A 26,031-nucleotide genomic window follows, 5' to 3' on the forward strand; every position below is an offset into this window, starting at 1 on the left:
ACTATATATATTGTACAACTATTATGTACATGGAGAGAAAATAATTTGTTGGGTATTGTGGGAATGAAGAAAGGAAGACTAGGATGTACATACTCTTTATCGTTTTACTTTAAATTTAATTTACATACAAAAATAGTATAAATAATTTTATACTGTCAATGTGACTTTATCGAGTATAACATATACTATCATTTACCATTCTATCATTACAAATACATATTTTCTGTGAGAACTAGTTAGTTGTAATTAGCCTTTTTAGTGATTTAAATAGTGTAAAAAAGCAGCCTGGTGCACAAAGATCTCATTCACACAGGGTCCGAAAAAGAATTGCAGCCCAAGAAATGTGATATAGACAACCCACCCTAATGCAAGCATTAGTGACCGATTTCCCGACTTGAACCACCATTTGAACTCTCTGCTTTGGATTTCTTATACAAACTTACTGTGTAATCTTTCCACTATCTGTATGGTTTTACCAAATATGAGAGCACGAATCACTTGCATCATTTATGTAGTTGCCAATCTGAGCTTGCTATCAACAATTACCTGTTTATTGGTTTTTAAGTAACTTGCTATCTAAAAGTTAAACCCTTTATCAAGTGTAACAGGTTCACTTGACATTCTCTTTTTTATGAATCCAGCCTTACTAACAAAAATTACATTGCAACCCTGATAATATAAAAATTATTCGCATCGTCAGTATATAAAAGTTAAAACTCATTCACTTTGCCTATCAATGATTTTCTTAAAACCTCATGCAACAACAACAAACCCAATAAAATCCTACAAGTGGAGTATGAGGAGGATAATGTATAGGCGGACCTTACCCCTACCTTGTGAAGGTAGAAAGGCTATTTCGGAAAGACCCTCGGCTCAAGGAAAGATGCAAAAGGAAACAGTAACACAAACGATAAAATCAGCAAGTCAAGATGACAAGATAATCAACGACGAAAGGAACTCTCAAACACCTACGTGCATCATCAGTAATTAATCCAACCATATACTCCGAAGTACTTGAGAACCATATTGGTAAGCATTTATACAGGCAGAAAATGAAGCAGAAATCATAAATCATCTCTATCTACTCTATATATACAAAATGTTACATTATATTCCTTTGCAATTCTTTCCCGGCTTTCTATAGCCCATGTAAGAAAAATATACAGCAGAAAAGAGGGTAGTTTTGATAGGGAAAAATGAAGACTACAGCACACAGAACACAACCCCAAAACAAAAGAATACAGAAGATTGATGTAACCTCCACCTGATCAAAGCTATGGCTACTCATTCCACTCTATAATTAACAAATCAATATACCATCATCAGGAGACGGAGCATAATCCTGATCTACCGAACCCTGCCTCCAAAAAGAATATGGTTCTAGTCCTGACATCCTACCCTCCCAGGCTAAGAAAATGCTACAAACGCCCATCGTCAATACCAATTTGAATAATGCATCAGTCTAATTACCTCCGAAAATTCACTGCACAAAGGTGATAATGGCAAACAATGTTATTAGAAATCCTCGTCATTCTTTCTTGGTTTGATCTTTCCAAGTTGAAGCAGAGCATCTTACACAAGGATTTGGAGACTGGACTCTGCTACTACCTACTCCCAGCTTCATGGAAGATGGATAGTATCTTCAGTCGCATCATTTAAACAAGTCTATGCTGACGCAATCCCTTCCCAAAGTGAGGTTGCATCAGGCGGACATACAAACCATTTTTCGCCATCAACGTATCATGGGTACCTTCCTCAACAATCTTCCCTCCATTAAGTACAACTATGTTGTCAACATGCCTCATCATGGCAGCTCGGTGGGCAATTAAAATGGTTGTCTTGTTCCCCATGATCAGAGTATCAAGAGCCTCCTGTATCACTCGACTAGACTCAGATTCAATGGAGGAGCTGGCTTCATCCAATAATAGAATCGGTGCATTCTTCAAAACAACACGAGCTATTGCAATTCTTTGCTTCTGTCCAGGAGTCAGATCTACCCCCCTCATCCCAACATGTGTGTCATAACCATGAGGCAAACTGCTTATGAAATGATGAGCATTTGCTATTCTAGCTGCTTCTTTCATCTCAGCTTCACTAGCATTGTGCCTTGCGTAGATTATGTTTTCCCTAATGGTGGTTGAGAAGATAATTGGTTCCTGCTGAACAAGACCTAAATGGTTCCTCAACCATCTCAAGTTGTATGACTTTAAATCGCGGCCATCAAGTAAAACCTGACCAGCTACAGGGTCATAGAACCTCTCTATGAGAGATATAATGGTGCTCTTTCCCGAGCCAGAAACACCCACCACGGCTACAGTTTGCCCTCCGTTGACTTTGAGAGTGAAATTGCTCAATACCAGGACTTCTGGACGAGATGGATATGAGAAGTCAACGTTTTTCAACTCAATGCTTCCGTAGACATTTGGAGGTTTTAAGGCTGAATTGTCATCTGGATCAATCTTTGGTGCTCTATCGATTATCTCGAACACTGATTTCAGAGATTTTCTTCTTTTGAGAATATATGGAGCCAAGCCAAAAGGCTCAACAAGTGCGAAAGTTGCAAAGGAGAACACCATGTACTCCTTGAGTGCTGTAGTTACATTCACGTGCTTATTCTTTACAGAGAGTGCAGTATACCATAAGAGAAGAGCATTGCAACCAAAAAGAAGAAACTGCGAAAAGCCAAAACCAAAACCAATTGCCACACCATGGATGAAGCTTTTCTTAAATATCTTCTGCAGTTGAAACCTGTAGAGCTCCATTACCTTATTACCAGCACAGAATGCTACAACTGTATAGATATTTCTAACTGCATCCTCGAGGACTAACGATGCCTTCCTATGCATCTCCTGAATACCCTTTGACAACCCAGCAAGCCACAATTTCTGCATATAAAGTTCAGATCCATATGAGAGGCCGGGTAAGCAAGGACTATGAGTATTGATTAGTGCTTAAACACTAGAACACGAAGAGATGATAAATTGAAAAATTGAATGCCATTAACTAGATTCTGCTTTTTCAACTAGCTTTTTGCAGGATCGGAATTTTATAATACCATTTTTATTGTTCTTATGGAGATAGGAAAGAAGATGACAAAGGGACAATATGGTTTCTCCAAAATAGATTAGTCGCATCCCTCACGAGTAGTGTCACAGATCCAGGGAAGTCAATCAGGATGTTTTAAGATAAGATTGCTATAAAAATATGAAATATGATGTTTTCTGCTTTGTACGAGTAAGTGACTAAGTTGTGACACTTTACATCCGAAACCCACCTGCGCAACAGCAGACACAGTAAGAACAGGAAGAGTAGCTAATGCCACAAGTGCCAACCGCCACTGAAGTAGCATCCCAATAAGAACAGCCACAATAACAGCTGCAGTATCTTGTATGAATATGGACAGCCGATTGCTGAAAGCAGCACGGACAAATGTAGCATCATTTGCCAAACGCATAGATAGATTATCAGCACTATTCTCCTCCTCATCAAACCATCCAACTTCATTGCGAAGCATTGCTGTTGAAGAATGAGAACAGCAGAAAAAAGCATCAGCATTCATGACACCACTAATTATGATCACTATCAGAACATGTACTTGCACTTAATTTTTATCAAGTAATAAAATTTATAGAACATGTATTTACACTGTGCAAAAGAAACAAAACAGACTAGGAAAAGAACAGTTACTAATTGAAATCACTCCTTACCAGAAAACATCATTCTACGAACTCGCTCAGTCATTTTCTCTCCCATTATACCAAAATAGAAGTGCTGCAGAAAATTGGCAAAAACAGTCACTACACCCATACAGGCTATGATGAGGCACCACCTGTCAACATCTCGACGCAAGTGATGCCTTTCGTCTGTTCTGTAATACGCTGTTACAATCAGTGAAATGACATAGGCCAGAAGGGGATTAAAGGAACCAAATATTGCAGCACCCGTGCTCCCTAGTAGAGCATAAAGCCATTCTGCAAGGCTAAGCTCAACAAGTCTCCAGAAGGATGGCGGTTCTCGACTCTCTGTATCCTTTGCTTCTTTGGATGTAATAGGAAAGTCATCAAATTCACTGATTGGACGACTAAAAGTTTGTGAGTGAGAACGCTCATTTTTGGGATCAGATGTCAACAGTGGTGACACAGGTGATTCGGGATCAGAATTGTTGGACATTTTCCTATTTGCAGATTGAACATCAATCTTAGGAAGCTCGGGCAGTCTCATTTCAAAGCTATCCTGCCTTCTTATTGATGGTTCTTTGTCAGCAGAATCCAAGGCCATACCATTCTCAACCATTTGCTCCGGTGGCGGGCTACGGTTGTGGGGAGATTCTTGAGAGCTAAATGTAACATCTGCTGCCCAAAAAGCATGGGCACCAGAAACCCTTTGAAGAGATGGTGATTTCATCATCTTGGGTGAAGAAGGTTCTTGGAAGCTATGACTAGCTGAAGAATCTTTTTCAACTTGGAACACTGCAGTCTCCTTGTGGTTTCTCATTGGCATCCTGAATGATGGTAGCAAAGGCATGTAACTAAGTATGTGCAGTAATCTAAAACCAGAAAACAAACTACCAAGAAATATTTTTGAGGAAAAAAAGGGGACTTGTATATTATCAGAAGAACCTTCAACGCAATGCCCTATAGGCATAACAAACATTTATAACAAAACAATCATCTAACTGCTCAGTCGACTCATGTATTGCACCTGCGAGGGAGTTTTGCTGCTTCTTCACATTTAAGGAGCTCCGCATAGAGGCCACCTAATGCTATCAGTTCATCATGCGTTCCCATTTCTACTAATTGGCCTTCCTCCATCACGGCAATGTAATCAGCATTCCTGATAAGACTAAGGCGCCTTGCTATTATTATAGTTGATCTGCCCAACATGAGGAGATCCAGCGCTCCTTGAACAGATCTTTCAGCTTCAAAATCAAGTCCACCAGTTACCTCATCAAGAAGAAGGATAGAAGGATTTGAAAGAACAGCCCTAGCAACAGAGAGTTTAATTTTTTGCTCTTCTGTCAAAGCTAGACCAGCCCTGCCCACCTAAAAGAATTATGAAGCAGGAAAAAAGGTATCAGAAGAAGGCCAAAAAGTTGAACATATTACAGTGACAACTGAGAAATACCTGGGTTTCATAGCCTCTCTCCAGCGAGCTAATAAACGTATGAGCATGTGCTATTTTAGCAGCTTCTTCAATTTGATCTAAAGAAGCATCTCGTCCATAAGCAATGTTATCTCTGATGCTTAGACTTAGCAAGGCAGGTTCCTGGGTGACTAAGCCGATTCGGCTTCTGAGCCAATCCAGCCTCAGATTTTTAATATTTTCCCCATCTAACAGAACTTCGCCTGCAAGTAATTATGAGTAAAGATCATCGAATTTTTTGGCCTGACTCAAGGAATTGCAACTTGCAGAAAAGAACTTAAATGGTAATAATACCTAATGTAGGATCGTAAAATCGCTCCATAAGTGGTATAATACTACTTTTTCCGGAACCGTTTCTGCCAACAAGGGCTACAGTCTTTTTAGCAGGTACAGTGAGATAAAATCCACTCAAGATAGGAATTTCAGGGCGAGAGAGGTAGCTGAAATATACATTTCGGAATTCAATGTTTCCTTGTACAGAAGCAAGGGTGCTTCCTTCATTATTAGCAATGGAGGACGAACGGCTTATCATCTCAAAAAGCCTATAAGCTGCAATTCTCCCTTGCTCAAAAGAGTAGAAGTTTGTCGCTGCTTGATTCAGCCCACTGTATGAATAGAAGCATTGGTGAATCGCATAACTTTAGTACAACAAATGAGGTAGGAGGGTAAGATGTGTGAAGGAGATACTCACAGGCCACTTAAAATTACAGCAAAAAGAGCTGTAATAATTTCACCGCCATGAGCTTTTCCATGTGTGACCAGGAATCTTCCAACCCATAGTTGCAAGGCACAAGAACAAATAGCAAGCCCGTATGTGAAGCCAAGTCCAAGTCCTTGCACAAGACTTATTAATATGCCATACCTCAGTGTAGCTTGTAGCGAGGTTGCATATGAATACTTGGCCAAAGTTTCATTTGTGAATGCATACAGTGTCCTAATATACGAAACTGCCTGCATTGCGCGAAAGGAAAGTTGAAGGAAACTCTCCATAGACATTTAAATTCACAAATGTAGTATTTTGTAGAATTCGGAAGAAGAAAGCAAATTTTGGAAGGAAGAATGTAAACTTGTATTGAGAATATCTGTACATTGTGTATCTATACAAGAAAAAATAACTTCCTAGGGACACGTGTCTTGTTCTGACTGGAATCAGCTCAACAAACTATACAAATACATGAAATACACACACACACATCCATCATGTGACCGAAGCTTCTGGAGTGAGTGGGTGAAGACAACTGTTCTCCACTGTGCATCTAACGGCTCAGATTCATCCGTGCCTAAGCCAGAGAAAGGCCGAGATGCACCATGTGTGTGATGCACGAATCGAGACGTGCCCTCAATTGAGCTCAACAAACAGCCCATTACAGACCTTAAACTAGTAAAACACCAACGAGCATATTTCTACATCCCATCTTGATGATATGGTATCTCTATACTCAATCACTAAAGCCTCATAATATTTATCTTTGAGGTAACTAAATATTAAACAAAACTAAAGAAGAATTAATAGTAAAACCAAACTTTCGAAAGACCAACAACTACATCCATTTCCAACTCAATCACCATTTTATTTTTGGTTTTATTGAGACCCTATTTAATAAAAAAGGCTCCTTTGGAGAAAACGAAACCTGTTCAGCTATACTTGCTGCTTCAGCATATGCATCCTGAATGTTCTCTGCAAGTCTATGAAGAAATATGTTTGAGATTCCTCCAGCTGCAACAATGAAAGGGCCAGTAGCTAAAGTTATGAGCGCAATTTGCCAGCAGTTGACAAATCCAATAACCAGACCACTGAAAAAAGTAGCCATGTTATGAATATAGTTCCCAACCTGTCATAGCACAGTTAAGATAAGGATGAGGAGAAGTCATTGTCGAAGCAAAGCAAAAAAAGTAAAAGAAAGCTGAACGTACCTTTTCACTAAGAGCAGATTGGATGAGTAGCACATCACTCAAAACTTGGCTAACAATGTCCCCATTGTTTCCATAGGTATCAAAGAAACTCATATCTTGATTCAGTAACACTTGAACATATCTTGATCTGATCACTGCAGTCTGCCGTTCTCCAGTAAGAATCCAACATGATACCTCTATCACAGAGATTAATTAGAACAAATGATGGACACAAGAGAAACTTTAAATGGACAATAATATATCTAGAGAAATTTTAGCTTACCAATCCAACCAGCAACAAAAACACCTCCAGCAATATAAAGGATAGTCAAGGCAAGCTGTGAAAAATATGACCTTTGTTAGATAACTTGAACTGTTAAAAAACTATTTGGTTAAACATTGCAAACAAGTATAACAAAGACCAAGGAAAAAAAATTGAAGTAACTATCATAGTCCAGTGTGGCTCGCAAATACGACAAATTTTCACTCTCTCTTCTACCATCCATTTTTGGGGGCTTTTGGGTAGAAGAGTATTAGATACACTTCTTGTCTCTCCATCTTCTTTCTCATTTTCCATTTGATGGTCGGGTACCAAAAACCAAGGAACCAAGCCCTATATGACAAGTCAGCGAGAACCAACTACACCAAAGAAACATACCAGTTTTGCAACACTAGGACAAACATTTCAGGACCTTTAAAAATTTTGGGCAACAAATTCTGTTAAATTACATGCAATAGAAACTAATGGACAGAATTGGTTCAAAGAAAAATCTCGAAAAGATTGCCTTTGAACTTGTGGACACACATTGATTGCTAAAACATTAAAACGTAAACCATTAACGCAAAACATCATCATGTTAGTCAATCTTTAAAACCGTTGATGTTTTCCTTATATTGTTGGTCCCTCTCCTAAATTATTTGCCACTATTATTACTACATGGATAATCGAATTGTCTTTTCTTAGAGAACAGTTTATTCACAATAATTTTACCTATTTTTAACAACAAAAATAGTGATATCTAGCACTTTTTATAGTTTCCAAATATGTAAATCTTAAAAAAATCAAAAAACTTGAGCAATTCATATAAAAAATCAGATCCTTTTTAGTAAGTCAAAAAAAAATTTGATTAATAAACACCAAGTTAAGGTCAAAGAATATGTACAAGATGTGTATGTTACTTTGCTCCAAGAATTAGATGATTTGACCCTTGTACTTCGAACCATGCCGTTCTTTTGGACAGAGAGTATCTCCCTAGTTGATGTGGTTAAAATCCACGGTGTGTTATTTGGTTTTACATAGTTCAGTGAAAGCAACACTTCACAGACCACAAGGTCCAACCTCTCTCCAAAAATATCTAGTTCACCAAAAACAGCACCTCTCCCTTTACCGAACTTCTCGTTTCCCAAGCTTGTGCACTTATAGGACACAGATTCAGATGTCACTTTTTTTTGGATAAGTCAGAGATGCAGATGTCACTTGCAAAGGCACCATTTATTTTCCAGAACTGATAGTACCTTCATGAACATCCTTGCATAAAGATGTACAAATACTATAGTGACAGAAGAAACATTTAATGCACAAGCAGAAAGCACATAAATGGATTCTAGATAATTGGTGATTGCCATTGGCAAATAAAGGACGGTCAACTCATTTGGCCAGTGAGTCATCCTAACTAGGGTTTCCAGACGTGATTGAATCATTAAAGAAAAAGGATGTAAGACCTCTCATTTCATGTCAATCAGATGATCGTGGTCCACATTATAAATAATGAGGAGATCATTCTGTGAATAGGTGACAGGAAGCTCACAGAAGTTATACCTCTTTTCTGAGTTTTCTCAGCTTGAAACAGGTCATACGAATTAATAGATTAAGTACTTACTTTCTGTTTATAGACAAATTTATTTTACTCCTGATAAATCCTTGCCTAATCAGACCTCTATCATAAACGATTCATTTCGTACTTAGTCTGACGGTATGTGTTTTCCTACACAAACGATTCCAGCTCAGCCACCACCTGATTCATTTTAAGACTTTCTTTCGCACAAACTAATACAAATGAAATCAAAACAACCAAAAAAGTTTTACTGTGATTAATTCAGAACAAACATGACAGCATCTTCGTCAATGCCATCAATAAATACAGCACAGGAAAATTTAGAAGCCTAGAGAAAAGAACGGCATCCACCATTTGTTGTACCAATGGCGCTTTTAAATTCACCTAACTGGACAGCGGAAGAAGACAAGTACAAGACAATCAGGGCTTTCGGCCAGCAATAATAGAAACCGTTCATCCAGTTTAATGCTTGTGGAACAGATATCAGGTTGTATGTTTCTGCTTTAGTCCTAATGCTATTCGTTGCCTCCACACAGCAAAGGTGCGCATAAAATTCCCTCTGGACTAAATATAGATTATTCTAGTTGAGCCACAAACATTCAGTGCAAATAGTTTTTACACCTGCTTGGTGTGCTATTAGTGAAATATATTTCTTAATTCCTATAAAAAAATGGTTAAGGAATTAATTGCATTTATATCAATAGAGACCAATTTAGATTCCTCTCAAGTCAGTTAATAGCATTTTAAGAATTAATCGTACATCAGGGAAAAGTGTCAGACCAAGGGAGATGCCCCAGAATATTTCTTAAATGAGATGCATATATAAGTAACATGAGATAAATCTTTATATACTAATATACAATACCATCTTTTCCTTCTTCTGACGGATAGCATTCCATTCTTTTATCGAGGATTCCCATTCTATGTCCCAACTGATATCCACATGATTTCTACGATAAGCGTAATTATTCTACACAGCTTTGATAGGGCACATCTGTTAATGAAATGACATTTAATGTTTGTTATCATGTCAAATCCGAACAATTACTATAGACCTTGGCGAAGAAGGCATAGACTGCATCTATTTTAAATTATTTTTATTTTTTTGGTGATAAGTGCAGTCAAATTGGGTGATAAGTGCAGTCAATAGATTGCCTTCTTGGAGGTAGGGGTAAGGTCTGCATACACACTACCCTCTCCAGACTCCACTTGTGGGATTACACTGGGTTTGTTGTCATTGTTGTAAGTGCAGTCAATAGACTGACTTGTTCACTGGAGACTGTAAAAGCTGTCACGCACCAGATCAATCACGAACCCAATATGGTAACCTTTTCTAATATCTCTTCTGCATGGTCCTATTAGATCATTCAATACACCCACATGATTCAATTTTAACTCGCTAAGACATCCTTCTAAATCAATGTTTGTACTTGTATTATAATCATTTACTACCACAACTTGTGATACGATCCCATATAGCATGTAGCCGATTGTGTAAGATCCCGTAACTAAAGAGTTGCATGATCTTCAATAGTTGGTTAGAAGGTGTTTTGAGAGCCATTTGACGATTCATGCCAAGAATACTATGTTTTGAGGCATGGGAATTGCTCGGAACAAATTGAGGAGAACATTACTGAAGAATACAGGTCAGTGCATTGTGCTGGATTAAGAAGTGAGATAGCACATCACACCAAAGCATGGATTTCAAAGTCATCTGGATAAATCATCTCAGCGTTGTTTCCCAAAGGATGATTCCATTTCTTAATATATCATACTTTCCATGTTATTTTCCTTGTCGAATATGGACTTTCCTATCATTGTTTTTATTATCTCCTTTCCTTGTTTAGTTATTTCCTTTCTTGATTAGAAAAGGGATTGTCTTATTCCAACCTTGTGTAATAGCTACAAATACTAGGTAGACTCGTTTCCAAAGTAGATTTTGCATATTGTGATTACATCTCAATGATTAATTATTGATGGCTGCTTAACGCACTGACAACAATGGGAGAAGCAAGTGCAATTGCTAGTCCACACCTAATCCTATAAAACGACATAGACGCAACAGTATTCTATTCAATTATTAACATTGATTTTGTACCAGAAACCCTCTATAACTCTGAGAAAAAAGTTTCCTGTCTCATCCAGAAAAGCAAATCTTTTATCGCTTTCACTAAACAACAATCACAAATCAGTAATAGCCCACTCGATTGTCAACATACAAGCAAACTTTGCTAAAAGTACAACAGACTAAAAGATTTCTACGGCTGCAACTGCAACTATTCAATGCCCATTTGCTTTCATTTGAACGCCTTTCATTTCCATACTCCGTAAATGTGAGTTTTACTAACACTAGCTGACACATAAATCTCAAAACAGAATAAAAAAGAGCTATAGTCAGTGCACAATTCAGCTCTAGGTACCTCATGAAATCTATCCAATAAAGATTTGTTGAGAAAAGGGGCTGACGTAGGCTTCATCATATACGTTCAGCAGAACCCAGTAACTTAACAAAATTAACTAAAATAAGTACAAAAATTAATTTTAGAACCCAGTTACTACTTACTAGCACTTGAGATCGTTGTACTAGAATCCAGAACCCATAAAGTTCAAATCCTAGATCCCCTCTGATTACAGATAAGAAAAATAGCTTTTGTTATACAAAATTCAGCAGTAGGTACCTCAGTGAACCGGTGAAATAGCTCATCAGCCGGTTCAGAACGGTGACTAAGCAACTGAGTAATTTTGGCAAAGTAATGCAAATAAACCACCAAAGCAGTGCCGTGTGCAGCAGCGGCAACTGATCCAACAACCATAAGCACCCAATCGAGTCGGTCGGCACAGGCGAAGAGCATCGAAAACGGAGCCGCTGTAGGCGGCGGCTCCATTTCCTCCGTCTCCGCATCCATTTCCTCCTCCAACTCAACCTGCATAGCATCGCCTCCGGTGTCTGCGTACGGAGAAGGAGATTCCGGCGGTTCCGATACTTCCGATACCGGCGTTAACGGTTGTATGTGTGGTGGGGACCACCCGAATAATCCTCTCGATACCATCATGTTCAGCTACCCTGTACAACCTGTACGGCAACAAAACCCCTAACTCTTTAAACCCTAAATCAGCATTGAATTTAGGGTTTTCAAATCAGATCTAAAAAAAATTTGAAAATTCAACTAGAAATTGGACAGTTATGGTAGAGATATTTTTGGTATATTGAATCCGGTTTGACTTAGTCAAAGAAGGCGGAGAGAGAGTTGACTGGGAACAGAAAATTCGAGTTTTTGTGTGTTTTGTTGTTGGTAGAGCTGTAACGTTTTTTTTTTTCGGTTTATGAGGGGCGATGAAAACGACGACGTTGAAAGGAGACAACGGTCGTCGGAGTTTTCAGAGTTTTAACGTGGAAGAAAAAGTGGCGTTTGTGTGCTATTTTCTAGTTGTAGATGTCGGAATTTGGGTAAACGAGTTATTAAACGTGAGCTGTAAATGTGTGATACACTTTTTCTTCATAATTTTTAATTCTTCGTAATCGAAAGGGGTATTATTACTTTTAATCAATGCCAAAAACTATTTATATTTAGTAGTTAAAAAAGTATATAAAATTTATATAATTTTTATACATTACATACGGAATATATATAGATACAAAAAATATGTATTTTTTGCTATTATTTTAAGAGTATATATACAGTATCATTTTTCCTAATTAAAAAGTGCTTATTTTAAAGATTTTAGGGGTTTGGCCAAATATAAATTTTTTTAGATAACAGAAGTTGTTTTTCAAAAGTTAAAAAAGTTGTTTTGCCCAAAAATACTTTGGAACTTTGGTCGAACACAAATTTTTTCTCCAATATTTTGCAAAAGTATTTTTTAAATTTATTAGCCACGCAAGAATAGCGTTTCTCCAAATATACTTTTTAAAAGAACTTTTATTTAAAGAATAAGTAAATTTAGAAGCTTGGTCAAATGTGTTATTAATCTGGCTCATAAAAGTATTTTTTAATTATTTAATTTTATAATATTTTATCTCATGCACGAGACTAGTTGAAACATGAAAAATGAAAAAAAAAAAATGTGAAATTCTTACCCATTCTCATTCCAAAATATAGTTGCTCTAGAAACCTTCTAAATATTTTACTCTATTTCGACTCATTTTATTTATGCCAAAATACTATAGTAATTGATTTGTTCTTTTTCTATAGCAAATTATGGTTCCTCTAAATGTTAAGGTTCTCTGAATTTCACTTATTCATATTTGAATTAGATATAAGTGCAACGACTATTAAATATTTAATCTTCAATTAGGTATATCGCCTATCTCCTATGATAGTTCATACACTTGGAGGAGATAATTATGCATAATCATTGAACATTCTTTAAGATCTTTATTTTGGGAATAACTTAGATACTTTCGATATAGTAATTCAAGCTTTTCAAGTAGGTAAAAAAGTCATCGTACAAAAGAGAGTTGTTTATTATAAAAACTTTGGTAAGTCTTTCTTAGAGGAACAATTGATGCTTAACAAATTACGCTTGAATCACAAAATCGCGATTTTGAATCTTAATCACCTATAGGAGTTCAAATCGTGAAAGCAGCTATTAATGCTTGTATTAGGTTTGACGGACTACATCATATCCCGTAGGTGCGACCCTTTCCTGAATCCTACGTAAATACAAAATATTTTGTGCACCAGACTGATCACCTCGTAGTCATTATTGTTTAATTAAATCCATTTTCACTTAGTAGCTATATGTAGAAAAGAAAGTTTGATGAGTCCCTTCTCTTTGTGGGGGTGGGGGTGGGTGGGGGGGGGGGGGGTCAAATGAACGTGCAAAGTGGAATGCATATACATGATTGCTTTTTTTTCTTTTTTTTTTGTTGGGGGGGGGGGGGGGGGGTTCTTGTGCTTTGTTGTGTCCAGCGCAAATGCAAAATTGATGCCCATGGTTCTCCCGTCAAAGTAATGAATGCCCATATGTTTATTTATTACTTATATTATAGTGGATAAAATTTTGTAACTTTATCATTACGGTGGATAAAGATTAATTAATTTAATGCGATAAAAATAGTTTTGTCGCTTGATTGTTAACGTAGATAAAGTTTAATTACTTTAACGTGACAAAAAATAATTTTATTACTTTGATGTTCAATAAAATTCAATGATCGTACATGAAATTAATTGAACGATCCAAAATTATAAGCTCTCGTCATCTAATGTTATCTAGTTAAATGTCCAAATTACCTTTCAATGGATGAAACGTATCCGAATAGAAAGGGATGTCTTTCTTTTTAATTCCGATCCAAATGGAAGGATCTAGAGTTATAATAAATAAATAAATAAAAGGGGTGGGGTGGGGTGGCTGGGAAAAACTTGAAGCCGCCTAAACAGGCAGATCACACACATTTGAAACTTTATACAGATATATATAGATGCTTTATTCCAAATGAACAAGGGCTACACGACAAAATGTTAAACGTTTCACCATTTTGTGCCAATTCGATCAATTACTCAAGCAAAAGAAGAAATCAAAACAACTTCATATCAATTTCTTCTTAAGCTCAATTTTCATCCTCTTTATCTTTAGATAGTATTGTTTTCATAAGCCAATAGCATCATAGAGTAGAGTTGATTGCATTTTCCAAACATTAGGCCAAGGCACATAATGTTGTATTTAATTTGACCAGGCAACTCATTTTAGATTGTTGCTAAAATAGCACGGGCTAGTCAGTTTTTGGACTGGTCATTGAAAAATAGTCAGCATATGCAAAGTCATTGAAAAATAGCCAATATTTTGCTGCAATAGGGACCGATCCAGCATAATATACTGGAGATCGGTGCACTTGTGTATGAACTTCCAGCATACTATGCTGGAACTCCAACACGCGGAAAGTTCCAGCATAATATACTGGAGATTGGAGCACCTGTGTATGAACTTCCAGCATATTATACTGGACCGGTATATTATACTGGAACTCCAGTATATTATGCTGGAGTTCCAGTATACTTATGCTGCATCTCCACTATAATATGCTGGAGTTCCAGTATACTTATGCTGCATCTCCATTATAATATGCTGGAGTTCCAGTATACTTATGCTGGAACTCCGTTATAATATACTGGAGTTCCAGTATACTTATGCTGGAGTATTTTCCGAATTTTAAAAAGTGTTTTCGTTCAGATTTATTTTTGCATGAAAAGTGGCTAAATTTCGATTACTTTTGAAACTGTGTCTATTTTTGAATGATCACTTGTAAATCTGGCTATTTTTGAATTTCTGCCTAGATTGTTATGCCATAAAAGGGATATCAATTCGATAGATTAAAACAGATTGAGTCAAAGTTAAAGTAATGATTTTTACTTGGGAATGGACTGCACAAGTCCACAAATGTTACTTATAGCCTGTTTGGCCAAGTTTTTTTTGGGTCAAAAGTGCTTTTTTTGGGCTAAAATTTGGCCAAAAAATGAGGGTTTTGGCCAAGCTTTTTGAAGGAAAAAAGTGCTTTTGAGGAAAAGCAGAAGCAGTTTTTGAGAAGCAGAAAAATGTAGTTTCTCTCCAAAAGCATTTTTTTGAGAAGCACTTTTGAGAAAAATACACTTAGAAGCAGTTTTCAAGAGCTTGGCCAAACACTAATTACTGCTCAAAAGTGCTTTTCAAATTAATTAGTCAAACACAAATCGATTCTCACCAAAAGTACTTTTAGAAAAAGCACGTCTCAAAATAAGCAGATTTTAGAAGCTTGGCCAAACAGGCTATTACACCAAGTGGACAACATTTAGAAGTTGGTCACTTTTCAAAATTAGACCTGTGATCTAAATATTGTAATTCTGAAACTTCAGATCACAGATCCAATTTTGAATAAGTGATCAAATTCTAGATACAAGCGGACAAAAGTGGCTATTATGTAAATCAGCCCAAGTTGCAATACACATTCTAGTTCTAATTTGAAATTTTTACCTCCTATAGCAAAGGTTAACACCTTATTTATTTTAAATAAATACCATTTAAAAAAATTATATTCTATAGTTACCTTTTAACGTTTATAGCAAATATCTAATTTTGGTTAACTACTACTCCTAAGCCACTAAATACGCTATTCAATTACAATATTTTCTTTCTCTCTCTACTTTGATACAACTTTTACCTCAGATTTCTCACAATGAGCTCTCCAATTCCTTCACCCACCATCGCCATTAACTGAAGGATCAATTTATCAATAATTATTAACCAAACTAAATAATCTAATCCAGTTATTTGCAGAGAAAGGATTAAACCCTAAACTCTTCCATTCAATTACAATTGCAGAAGAAATCCTTACGTCTCCCTTACAATTCCAAGAATTTTCTGCCGTAACTTTCGTGTGCCCATCCTTCAAATCGTTTTCCTTCGGCTCTTCCTTTAACAAAGGCACACTTTCTGTTGACGGCGGACATGGCTTCCTGTTGTTGTTAGAAGGGAAACAAGCCATGGCTTCCTGTTGTTGTTGTTGCTTCTGACGTTATTGTTGCATCTGCTGCAATAGGAGTAGCTGGAAATTAGGGTTTGTTCTTGAACAAAGACGACGGATTTTGGGGCTGAGCAACTTGATTTTTTGTTAATATATTTCAATATTTTTTCAACGTATCACGCTGTATTTTCATGTATTTCATTGTATTCGTTGTCTTTTTTCATTGTAATTCAATGTATCTCGCTGTATTCCATGTATTTCATTGTATCCACTGTTTATTTTCTCATTGTATTTCAATGTATCCCGCTGTATTCTATGTATTTCATTGTATTCACTGTCTCGCTATATGCCATGAATGTATTCATATATTTTTTTAATTAATATAATTTATGTATTCAGATGTATTATATAATTTCTCTGAAGATTGCTATATTTTTGGGGTATTTTTCGGTTGAGAATCTTTTTTATAATTGAAAATACAAAATTTGTGTGTTAGAATTGAGTTTGTTGAGTTATATTAGGAGTCTATTGTGTTAATTGATTCACTTTCCGTTTTAAAAACAGTGTAATCCCCTATTTCACGCCGTGAATACAGTCGAATACAATAATCTGTCCAGCTGTAATCCCATGTTTCACTCCATGAATACAGTCGAATACACTCGAATACAACAACTGATTAGCTGGATTTCCCTGATTCACGCCTATTTTTGCTACTGTATTCATGAATACAATAACTTAAATACATCAAATACATCTTATAACCACAAGAAAGGTATCTATAATCCGTAATATAGCACATGGTATCTATAGATGGCTAATTACTACTAAAAGATAGTATTTTATGAAAATTTCTCTTATAATTTCTTGCTGAACTTGAAAGATTAACAGGAGTTAAACTCCAAAATCTACTTAATAACACTTTTAATTTGATAAAATCTGAAAAAAGAAAAGAAAAGAAAACAGAAACCAAAAAAAATTGTTCAATATGATCAAATTGCACCACCACAGCAACCCCCCCCCCCCCCCCCCGGACCCCAGCAAACACAGTGGGGAGTATCCAAAAGTGGAAAAACTACAACTCTCACCATTCTTCTAATACTTATTACCAGGAATTATTCAACATTATCTTCATAATCATCAGCAATCAAACTTATATTTTTCGAGCAAATAGCTTATGCAGATCTAATAGGATTCCAAGACAATCTATAGTTCCCTTTGGTGGAACTAAGGAGAATATTGAAGGCAAGAGATGGTTGCTCAAGTGATAGCACCTCTCACCTCCAACGGTTCGAGTCCCCAAGGGAGCATATATAAGTCAACATTTTTAAGTGGATTAAACTACCAACCATATTCATCTAAACATGTTGACATGCACAAAAAGCACCTTATAACTTCTTATACTACAATTATGTAGCCTTTGGGAGCATATCTACAACAACAATAACGAACCCAATGTAATACCTGTAGAAGTGGATTGTATGTGTTCAAATTTTGTTACTAGCATTATTTTCCCTTTAAGACAACAAGAAACACGCATTAATAACATCAGCTGATGTCTTAGGGCATCTCCAATCGTGCACTATTTTTTGCATCAAATCTAAATTTGGTGTAAAATTTGGTGTTTTTTTGCTCCAATGAAACACCAAATTTTGCACCATTTAGTGTGTGAATAGTGTCACATCAAATGTGGTGTGACACTGTTCATCAACACCAAATTTTTATTTTGCTCATCTTTTTATTTTTTTGGACTTTTAGTTTATCATATATTGTGTATATAATTAATTTTTATATTAAGATCTTTATAATTTTAATTTTATATCCTATTTTTTTGATATATTAATTTTTGGATATATTATATTTATATAAAATTATAAGTTAATTTTATTATTATTATTATTATTGTATAAAAAGAAATATAACCATTATTTAAAAATAAAAAATACAAATGTAAGATATCTAATGTTGCTAAACTTGAAAAGTGAAAACTAAAATTTAAAAAAAAAATTAACAATACATTAAAATTAAAAGTACATCAAAGGAGGATATATTAAAATTGAAATTACATTAAAAAAACATAAAACATAAGTTTAGTAATCCGGTATGTCATTTCCAGGTGCGCCAACAATGACATTAATGTTTTAGAATCATCACATTTATTCTCCAATCTCGCTAATGGTATTGCTCCTCCAGCCCGTTATGTTATTCAAGGAAAGAATATGACATCGGTTATTATTTAGCTGGCGGTATATATCCAAAATGGTCTACTATTGTGCAAACTATTCGGGAGCCGCGTTCAGCAAAGAAGAAATTTTTTGCAATGAAACAAGAATCATGTCGAAAAGATGTTGAACGTGCATTCGGAGTTTTGCAAATCTCGTTTTCCAATTGTTGCAGGTCCGTCACGTTTTTGGAGAAAAGAGGTGCTACGTGATATAATGACCACATGTATTATACTGCACAACACGATAATTGAGGACGAGCGTGATCTTAATGCACCAATTCAAGATGCACTTGAATGTCCAGCTCCTACGGTAGAAATGGCAGTAGATGAAGATCATCGATTTGAACAATTTTTAGCTCGACACAAAAAAATTAAGGATAAAGATGCGCATTTCGCACTTCATAATGCATTAATCGAGCATTTATGGGAGAATAGAGGCGAAAGTTGAATATTTATGTGGTACTTAAATTAAATTTGACTATGATGTAATGTTTATTTAATTATCTTTTATGAATGATTTCACTTTTAGTTGATTTATCCTTTAAAATAATTTTGTAATAAATGATTATATAAGTGGTGAATGTGAATTATATGTGATGAATATGGAAAAAAGAAAAAAGATAGAATTTGTTTGAAGGAAATAAAAAATAATATTTAAATAGAAGATAATAATATAATATAGAAGAGTGAGAAGAATATAAAAAGAAATATTCTTTTTTAGTGTAAAAAATGATGTAATGGTTGGAGTAAATTTGGTGTTACACCATTTTGGTGTGAAATTTGGTGTTAGGGTTGGAGATGGTCTAACCAAAGTAAAAACACAAATAATGTTTATAAGATTGATGTAAATTTGGTTTATTTTGGTCATTCTTGCAATACTTGTAAATTTAGGGCAAGGGCAACGGTGAACAAAGCATCCTGCGATCACGCAGAGTCCGGGAAGGGCCGCACCTCAAGGGGGTATAATATAGGCACCCTATCCTGACGCAAGTATCAGTGGCTAATTCAACAGCTCGAAATAATTAATGCAAAAGGACAGAGAAATAGAAATTCAAAAGCAAATTGTTTCTTCTAAGAAAGCTGATTTTAGAACTTTGATATAAGGATCGTTCAATTTGTGGCACTCTACACAGTTTCGGGTGAAAACCCCCATCACTTGGACCACAGTAGTATACACTTCTTTTAAAATAACGGGCTTGTGTGCGCCTGGACTATTCCACCGAGTATAACTATAGTACATATACATGATAATACTGCCGACCAAAATTTAAGTAGATTGGACTATAGTTCATTGGATCGTTTCTGATCGGCCAACAAAATTTTAGGCGATTCGAAGTCAATCGTCCCAATTCATGAAGATGGCGTGGACATTACATTAGCACACGAAAAATCGCCTAGTTTTTGAATCATACCAACATACAAGCACTGATTTGTGATTTCCAACATTGCCATTCTCTGGCAATGTTCTATATGTTACAACTAGACAAAATTACAGAATCCTCTAATACAGGTAGAGGAAAAGAAAAAGAAGAGCGAGTTAAGCAGGAGCAACAAGTGTCATTGATGATGACATCTGCTCGACCCGATCGACATGTCTTTGATCGATTTCAGGATGAGCTTTTCAAGTCCTTTCGCAGCTGGTCCTGGTCTTAGAACACTAGGATCACCCCATTCACCGCAAGGATCACTGAACCAATTTGAGCTACCTAAACACCAACCTCCAGGTGAGACCATACCCCGACCACGATTAAGAATGTGTGCATCAATCATGTCCAATAAGGGAGAATCTGCTGATATGTTTCCAACGAATGCAACGTCCCTTCTTAGTATTCTATCGGAATTTGAAGCTCTGAAGTTTGAAGGATTAGTGTTGTCCGAGTTAATGAATCGCAAGTTGGAGTTGATGACAGTGTCTGAAAACTCCTTAGTATTGCAAGCAAGAGTCTGAAAATATCCTTTATGAGAAGATCTAGTGTTCGAGAAGTATAGCAGGAGCAATCTTGGCAAATTTTCCCATCCTTGGATCGTGTACTCAACAAACTTCCTGTTCAGGATTACATGTTGAGAACCTGATGAATCAAGCAAGGTTTGGTCAAGAAAATGGAATTAGATTAACGTGTTATTAGAAAACACAACATGAAGGGAACCTATCTGAGAATCCAGAAACAACTTCTGGAGCACTCAAACAAATTATCAGAGAAGATTTTAGCCTTACTGAAGATATGACAAATGAATGATGCAACTTAGGACGAGAAAGACTGCATGGAGGCACCAACATTTTTTATTTTTTGAAGACCGAGAAATTCGTCCGGAGCCGACCCTTTGGGCCAACTACGGCCTCTGAAATGTGGGGATGATGGGCCCACCCCTCTACCCTTCTCCACTTAAATACCAGAGTTAGTTCGCATGGCGCATGGCTCGAGCCTGTGACCTAAGACACAAGCCCCTCAACTTTTGCCAATTGAGCTAACCCCTGGGAGCGGAGGCACCAACAACTATTTATGGAGTACATTTGGCAACAAAAGCCTAGCTTTGAATTCTTTCAGTTGTTTAGCAAACCAGAAAGTTCTAGAACTGCTTTCCCCATTAGCCAAATTATAAAGTAAGTCTTTTTTGAATAAACATCATACTGCCTGAATGTAACTTGAGAAACATGGTCAATGAGGATTAATACAGCTGATCCCAACTTGTTTGGCACCGAGGCATAATAGTTGTTGTTTGCATCTTTTTTTTTTTGATTTGCACCGGGTGTCCGAGTCTCTAAGAGCCCCGACTAATCCCGGGGGTGCACAGGCCCTCAGCAAGGAGTTTCCCGCAAGTGCACCACGGTTAATTCAGGTTTTACCCAGTCCGATGGTCCTCAGAAATTGTTTGCACCCAGTGGGTTTCGAACTTGAGACCTTGAAAGGGAGCAAACCCCAAGGCTCAAGTCTATTGCCACTAGGCCAACCCGGAGGGTTGTTGTTGTTTGCATCTATTCTATCAGAAATTTAAGCATCATGAGTCTTCTGCAAGTAACAGTCAAATTCAGTACCTAGATAAACACTTCAAAAAAGTTAATACTTAATACAGATATATCTCACATATAAACATGAATTTGTTTTTATCTTGATGAGGCATCTCAACTCAAGCGCAGATTGACTAACCATGTCAAGATAACTACTTAAAAACAAATGAATTTCCCATATTGAGAAAAACATTAATGCATATTGCATAGCATTCGCAGATTGGCAATCTCAGCTTCACCATCACTAGAGGAGGACAAACAACTAATTCAGACACAGAGAAACAGAAATCAATCTGGCGAAAGACTTACCCATAAAATATCTAAAAGCGCTAGGAAGTTCCCGTTTTTTGTCACCCACAAACATCTTTCCTTTTAATAGAATGTAGAGGCGAGAGTCAACGATAACTTCCACAGCCCTTTGATGTCTGAAAACAAAAACCAAACATTAGCATCTCTATATAATTGCAAAACAGCAAATAAGTTTGAAGGACTCCGAAGGTATAATATTACTTACTCCTCCGGGCTGGTATTCTTACTATATTCTATGAAATTCAAATTCCTCGGAACAAAAGACAGGATGTGGAGAAAATCTGCAAGAAATGTAACATTTAATGCATCAGCTCTAATATAGATGAAAAAACCTACAATTATTTTCAGGATGTGTAGACATCATTTCGGTATTATTGATGAACGCAAGACAGTTTTTATGTAAATAATGAAGTTAAAAACGCTATGAGACACCTCACTTTAAGTTTAATACAAATTTTGGGGAAGGCAAACAAAAGAACGAGAGCGCAGGCATGAGATAATGGCAGCCTTCTGAGAGATAGCATCAAGGGCACGAGTTCCATTCCACATCCCACGAGAAGGGACGAAACCAGAATAACATGCAGTATATACGAATAGTATCAGGAGTTGAAACAAGCTTGAGGAACTAGACTTTGATTAATCTGTTATGAAATGATAAGGAAGTGGCAATGACCCTAAAAGCTACTTACTGATGCCCGCAACATAACCAATAAAACTCATACGGAGTAATGACTCCACAAAGAAGAGAGTTGTGACATTTTGACACTTGAGACATCTTGTCTTAGTGATGAGACAATTAGAGGACTCTTCAATTCTTAACGATCAGTACCCGACTCTTTCTTATTTTTTGCAAGTATACATAACTGTCATTTGTCAGTACCTTTAGTAAACATGTCTGAATTGGGCCCAAGCTTGTGTCTTAGTGGGCAACTTACAGCATGCTTAGTTGTGGCTAGTGCTAGAAAATTAACTTAACTCTTCCATGTTCAAATATGGAAAGTGCATACAGTATATGGCAGCAAATTATTAGCCTTTAGAGGAATCAGTGCAAGATAGAAATGGATTATACCGTAAAAGGGATATACTTTTCGCTTTTAGAATGAGTAAAGAGGATTTACATAGCCGAATCGAACTCAACTAATTTGGAATTAAGGCTTAGTTGATCGAATGATTTATTCCTTTGTAATGTGATAAATGCAGCTTAACCATCAAATTGTTGGAGACTAAAAAATGCTCATGAGATTTGCTAACCCATGCTCGGCCTAATCAAACCTACAATACGTAACTGAATTAAACTTTAACAAGTTCTAATCAGCTTAATATTTTTCTGGTGATAGTGGTGTCTTGGCCAACTTGGGGCACCTCGAGTATTCCACATGGTACTTGCTATCTCCCACCAGCACATGTACCGGATAACTCTACCCTCCAAGTTTAGGCAGATGGAAAGAAATCATCTAGTATTTTTTTGCCTCTACCCAGGCTTAGGCAGATGGAAAGAAATCATCTAGTGTTTTTTGCCTCCACCGGGATTTGAACCTGAGCTCCTCCCACTCAATAGCCACTAGGCCACACCTTGGTGCTTCTAATCAGCTAAGTTATCTCAAAATCTAATACCTGTATGCTAAAATCTTCTAATCAGCCCTACCTTTCTGCAGTTTTGAGCAAATGCTAAAATCTCACCAAATTCTCTCCTCTTTTTTATTTCTTTTTTCTACGTTTTGCCAACTATCACTGTAAAAAATTTATAATATCAATGTATTTATATAAGTCGTACCAGATTATGAACCTTAATTTTCAAGTTACTGATATTTCTTGTTATGGACAGTTATCTATAATTTTTATTTAGGTGACATGATAGTATAAAAATTCTTTTACATTGTCAATATATAGAAGTTAAAATCATTGTTACAAGGGTTAGAATTAGATTGACACCTATGAAAGTTGAACTCTTGCCTACAGGCTTGAGCTTAAAAGCAGTTAGAGGAAAGCTCCAGTTGGGGTAATCATAGCTCTCAAGACTGTAGGCCTTTTTTTCATTAAATACTTTCTTACTACTCATATTCTATTTAAATTTAAAAGCATAAAATATAATAGAAGAATAGAATAAACATCGGATCGACATCTAGAATATTCACAGTTTTCTAGCTTAAAGTAGCAAACTAAAGCTATGGGATTCAGCAAAATCCACTAGTCTCAGCTCGAAATGGAAGTTTTTAAATTTACACTCCCTTGGATCCACTTTGTTTGGCACTAATTCTTAATTAGTCCTTTCCAAAAAGCAGAGGTGAATCCAAGATTTAAGCTTTATGGATTCAATAATATTTTTAAAGTTATAGGTACATATCAGCTATTTATTGCAATTGTGGTGAATTTTTACACATAAATTTATACTCCGCGTCGAAAATACAAGGTTCAGATGAATTCTGAACCTGGTATCCCTGAGCTACATCCGCCCCAAGCCAAAAAGAATGACAAATTCTTATATTTTTTGCTTCATTTTGTAGTCACACAAATGTTACCACGTATTTAAGACCACAAGTTTTCAAATGTCTTGTTCTTTTTTAGTATTAAATAAAATTTTGTGTCAAGTCAAACTAGGACGAACAAAAATAATAGACAATCAAATAAAAGCAAAAAGGTTACTCACCATCTTGAGGAATAAGGGGATAATCAGAAGCATCAAGATTAACAAACCAATCCCAATCATTCTTCCACCTCAACAAAGCAGCAGCACCATGAAGCACTAAACCCAAAGGACTCGACCCCTCTTGATTCACAGCATCAGCTTTTTCAATAACATTCACATTCTCAGCTGCAACAAACACATCAACAGAACCCACTTTCAGAGCAAGTTCTAATCTTTGTTTGTTAGAAGCAAATTGGTCAAGATGAAGTAAATAGTAGTTTCTTGGATGGTATACTGCTTGAAGTAATCTAAAGATTCTTGGGCCATCATTTTTAGTTCCAGTAATGAAGTAAGCTATTTTTGGTGGTGGTGAAAAGGGGTTTGAGAAAGTAGGAAACGGGGTTTGGGTGTGGTGGTGAAAGTGGTGAAGTGGAAGGAAGAGACAAATGAGGGAAATTGGGACAAGAGAGAAAAGGAGGATTTGTTTTAGAAAGAGAGACATAATAGAAATGAGGATTTTTGTGGGATTTGGACTATGGATTCAAAGGTTGTTTCTTGGTTTTTAGGAAGTCATTTTCATATGATAGTTTTGGATTTGGGTTGGGGGTTGGGGGGGGGGGGGGGGCACATAGTGGAAAGGTCCACGGAGTTTGATATTAATTTCATTGGTTCAATTGGTTCAAAGTTAGGTGTGACATTTTTCATTTGAGCTTTGTTTTTGTTGAACAAAGATCTTACTCAGACACTATCTTTGCATTGTTCTGTATAGAAACAGTATTGTAGATATATTGTTCATAAAATTGTGCATGATATTAATGATGGTTATTGATGTCTCAACTTGTGAGTAGTACCTTATATTCCAGTGATTTCATTCCGCCATTCAACACTAAGTGCAAGTATATTTTATTGTTTTTTTGCCTTCGAAACATAGATAAGTTGAGTGACTCGGCTGCTTGTCGAACAAATTAAGGTGATGTTTATTTGAATTTTTTTTTTAAAAAAAATGCAAATTTGTTTTTGAGTTTCTTCAAGGTGCTTGTTTGAGCTGATTTTGCTAAAAAAGTTCAATTCTTTTAAAGACTTCCAAACAAGTAGGACTTTTTGAATCCGTTGAACAACACTTGCTTCGGGATAGATGGGTGGAACAGAGGGCTCGTGGTACCTACCGTCCAACCTTCCACCACTGTTTTGAGAACCATGTAGATGGAGAGTGGGCAGAAGAGGAGGTCCTCATACGGAGACGCACACTTGAGCAGTGCGGGACACTGAGGAATGGATCGAATAAACTCCCCTAGGGCCGGAAAAGGGGAAAAAGAACATACGAAGCTTTACTTAGATAGGGCTCAATTTTGAACCAGAAATGAATTGATTTTTCTGGTTGCATAATATGAAAGATGAACCAAGGCACTACAGTGGAGCTAAGATGCTTCAGCAGAGAGATTCCACATCTTTACTCCTTCAGAAGCTTCAAGCTTACAGTGGAGCTGCCATTGACATTGGAATCTATAGTTCGAATTTCCTAGCAATTCTACATCAGGTTTCGTCGTCTGGACATGTCTC

General features: G+C 36.5%; 2 protein-coding genes across 2 annotated transcripts; both read right to left on the reverse strand.

The window, feature by feature from the left end:
- Positions 1-980: 980 nt before the first annotated feature.
- Positions 981-12,308, reverse strand: LOC109241500 (ABC transporter B family member 6-like). Its single transcript, XM_019408238.1, has 11 exons — positions 11,549-12,308; positions 7,319-7,373; positions 7,057-7,232; positions 6,774-6,974; positions 5,834-6,093; positions 5,437-5,747; positions 5,125-5,345; positions 4,702-5,042; positions 3,708-4,501; positions 3,275-3,516; positions 981-2,885 (listed from the first exon to the last, which is right to left on the reverse strand). Exons 1-11 carry the CDS (start codon positions 11,921-11,923, stop codon positions 1,656-1,658), a joined length of 4,206 nt encoding a protein of 1,401 aa, XP_019263783.1. The 5' UTR covers positions 11,924-12,308; the 3' UTR covers positions 981-1,655.
- Positions 12,309-19,780: 7,472 nt separating this feature from the next.
- LOC109241501 (beta-glucuronosyltransferase GlcAT14B-like) lies at positions 19,781-25,059 on the reverse strand. Its single transcript, XM_019408239.1, has 4 exons — positions 24,493-25,059; positions 22,051-22,126; positions 21,846-21,961; positions 19,781-20,598 (listed from the first exon to the last, which is right to left on the reverse strand). Exons 1-4 carry the CDS (start codon positions 24,971-24,973, stop codon positions 20,087-20,089), a joined length of 1,185 nt encoding a protein of 394 aa, XP_019263784.1. The 5' UTR covers positions 24,974-25,059; the 3' UTR covers positions 19,781-20,086.
- Positions 25,060-26,031: the final 972 nt, after the last annotated feature.

This window comes from Nicotiana attenuata, unplaced genomic scaffold (genome assembly GCF_001879085.1).
Source record: "Nicotiana attenuata strain UT unplaced genomic scaffold, NIATTr2, whole genome shotgun sequence".
Lineage (NCBI taxonomy): Eukaryota > Viridiplantae > Streptophyta > Magnoliopsida > Solanales > Solanaceae > Nicotiana > Nicotiana attenuata.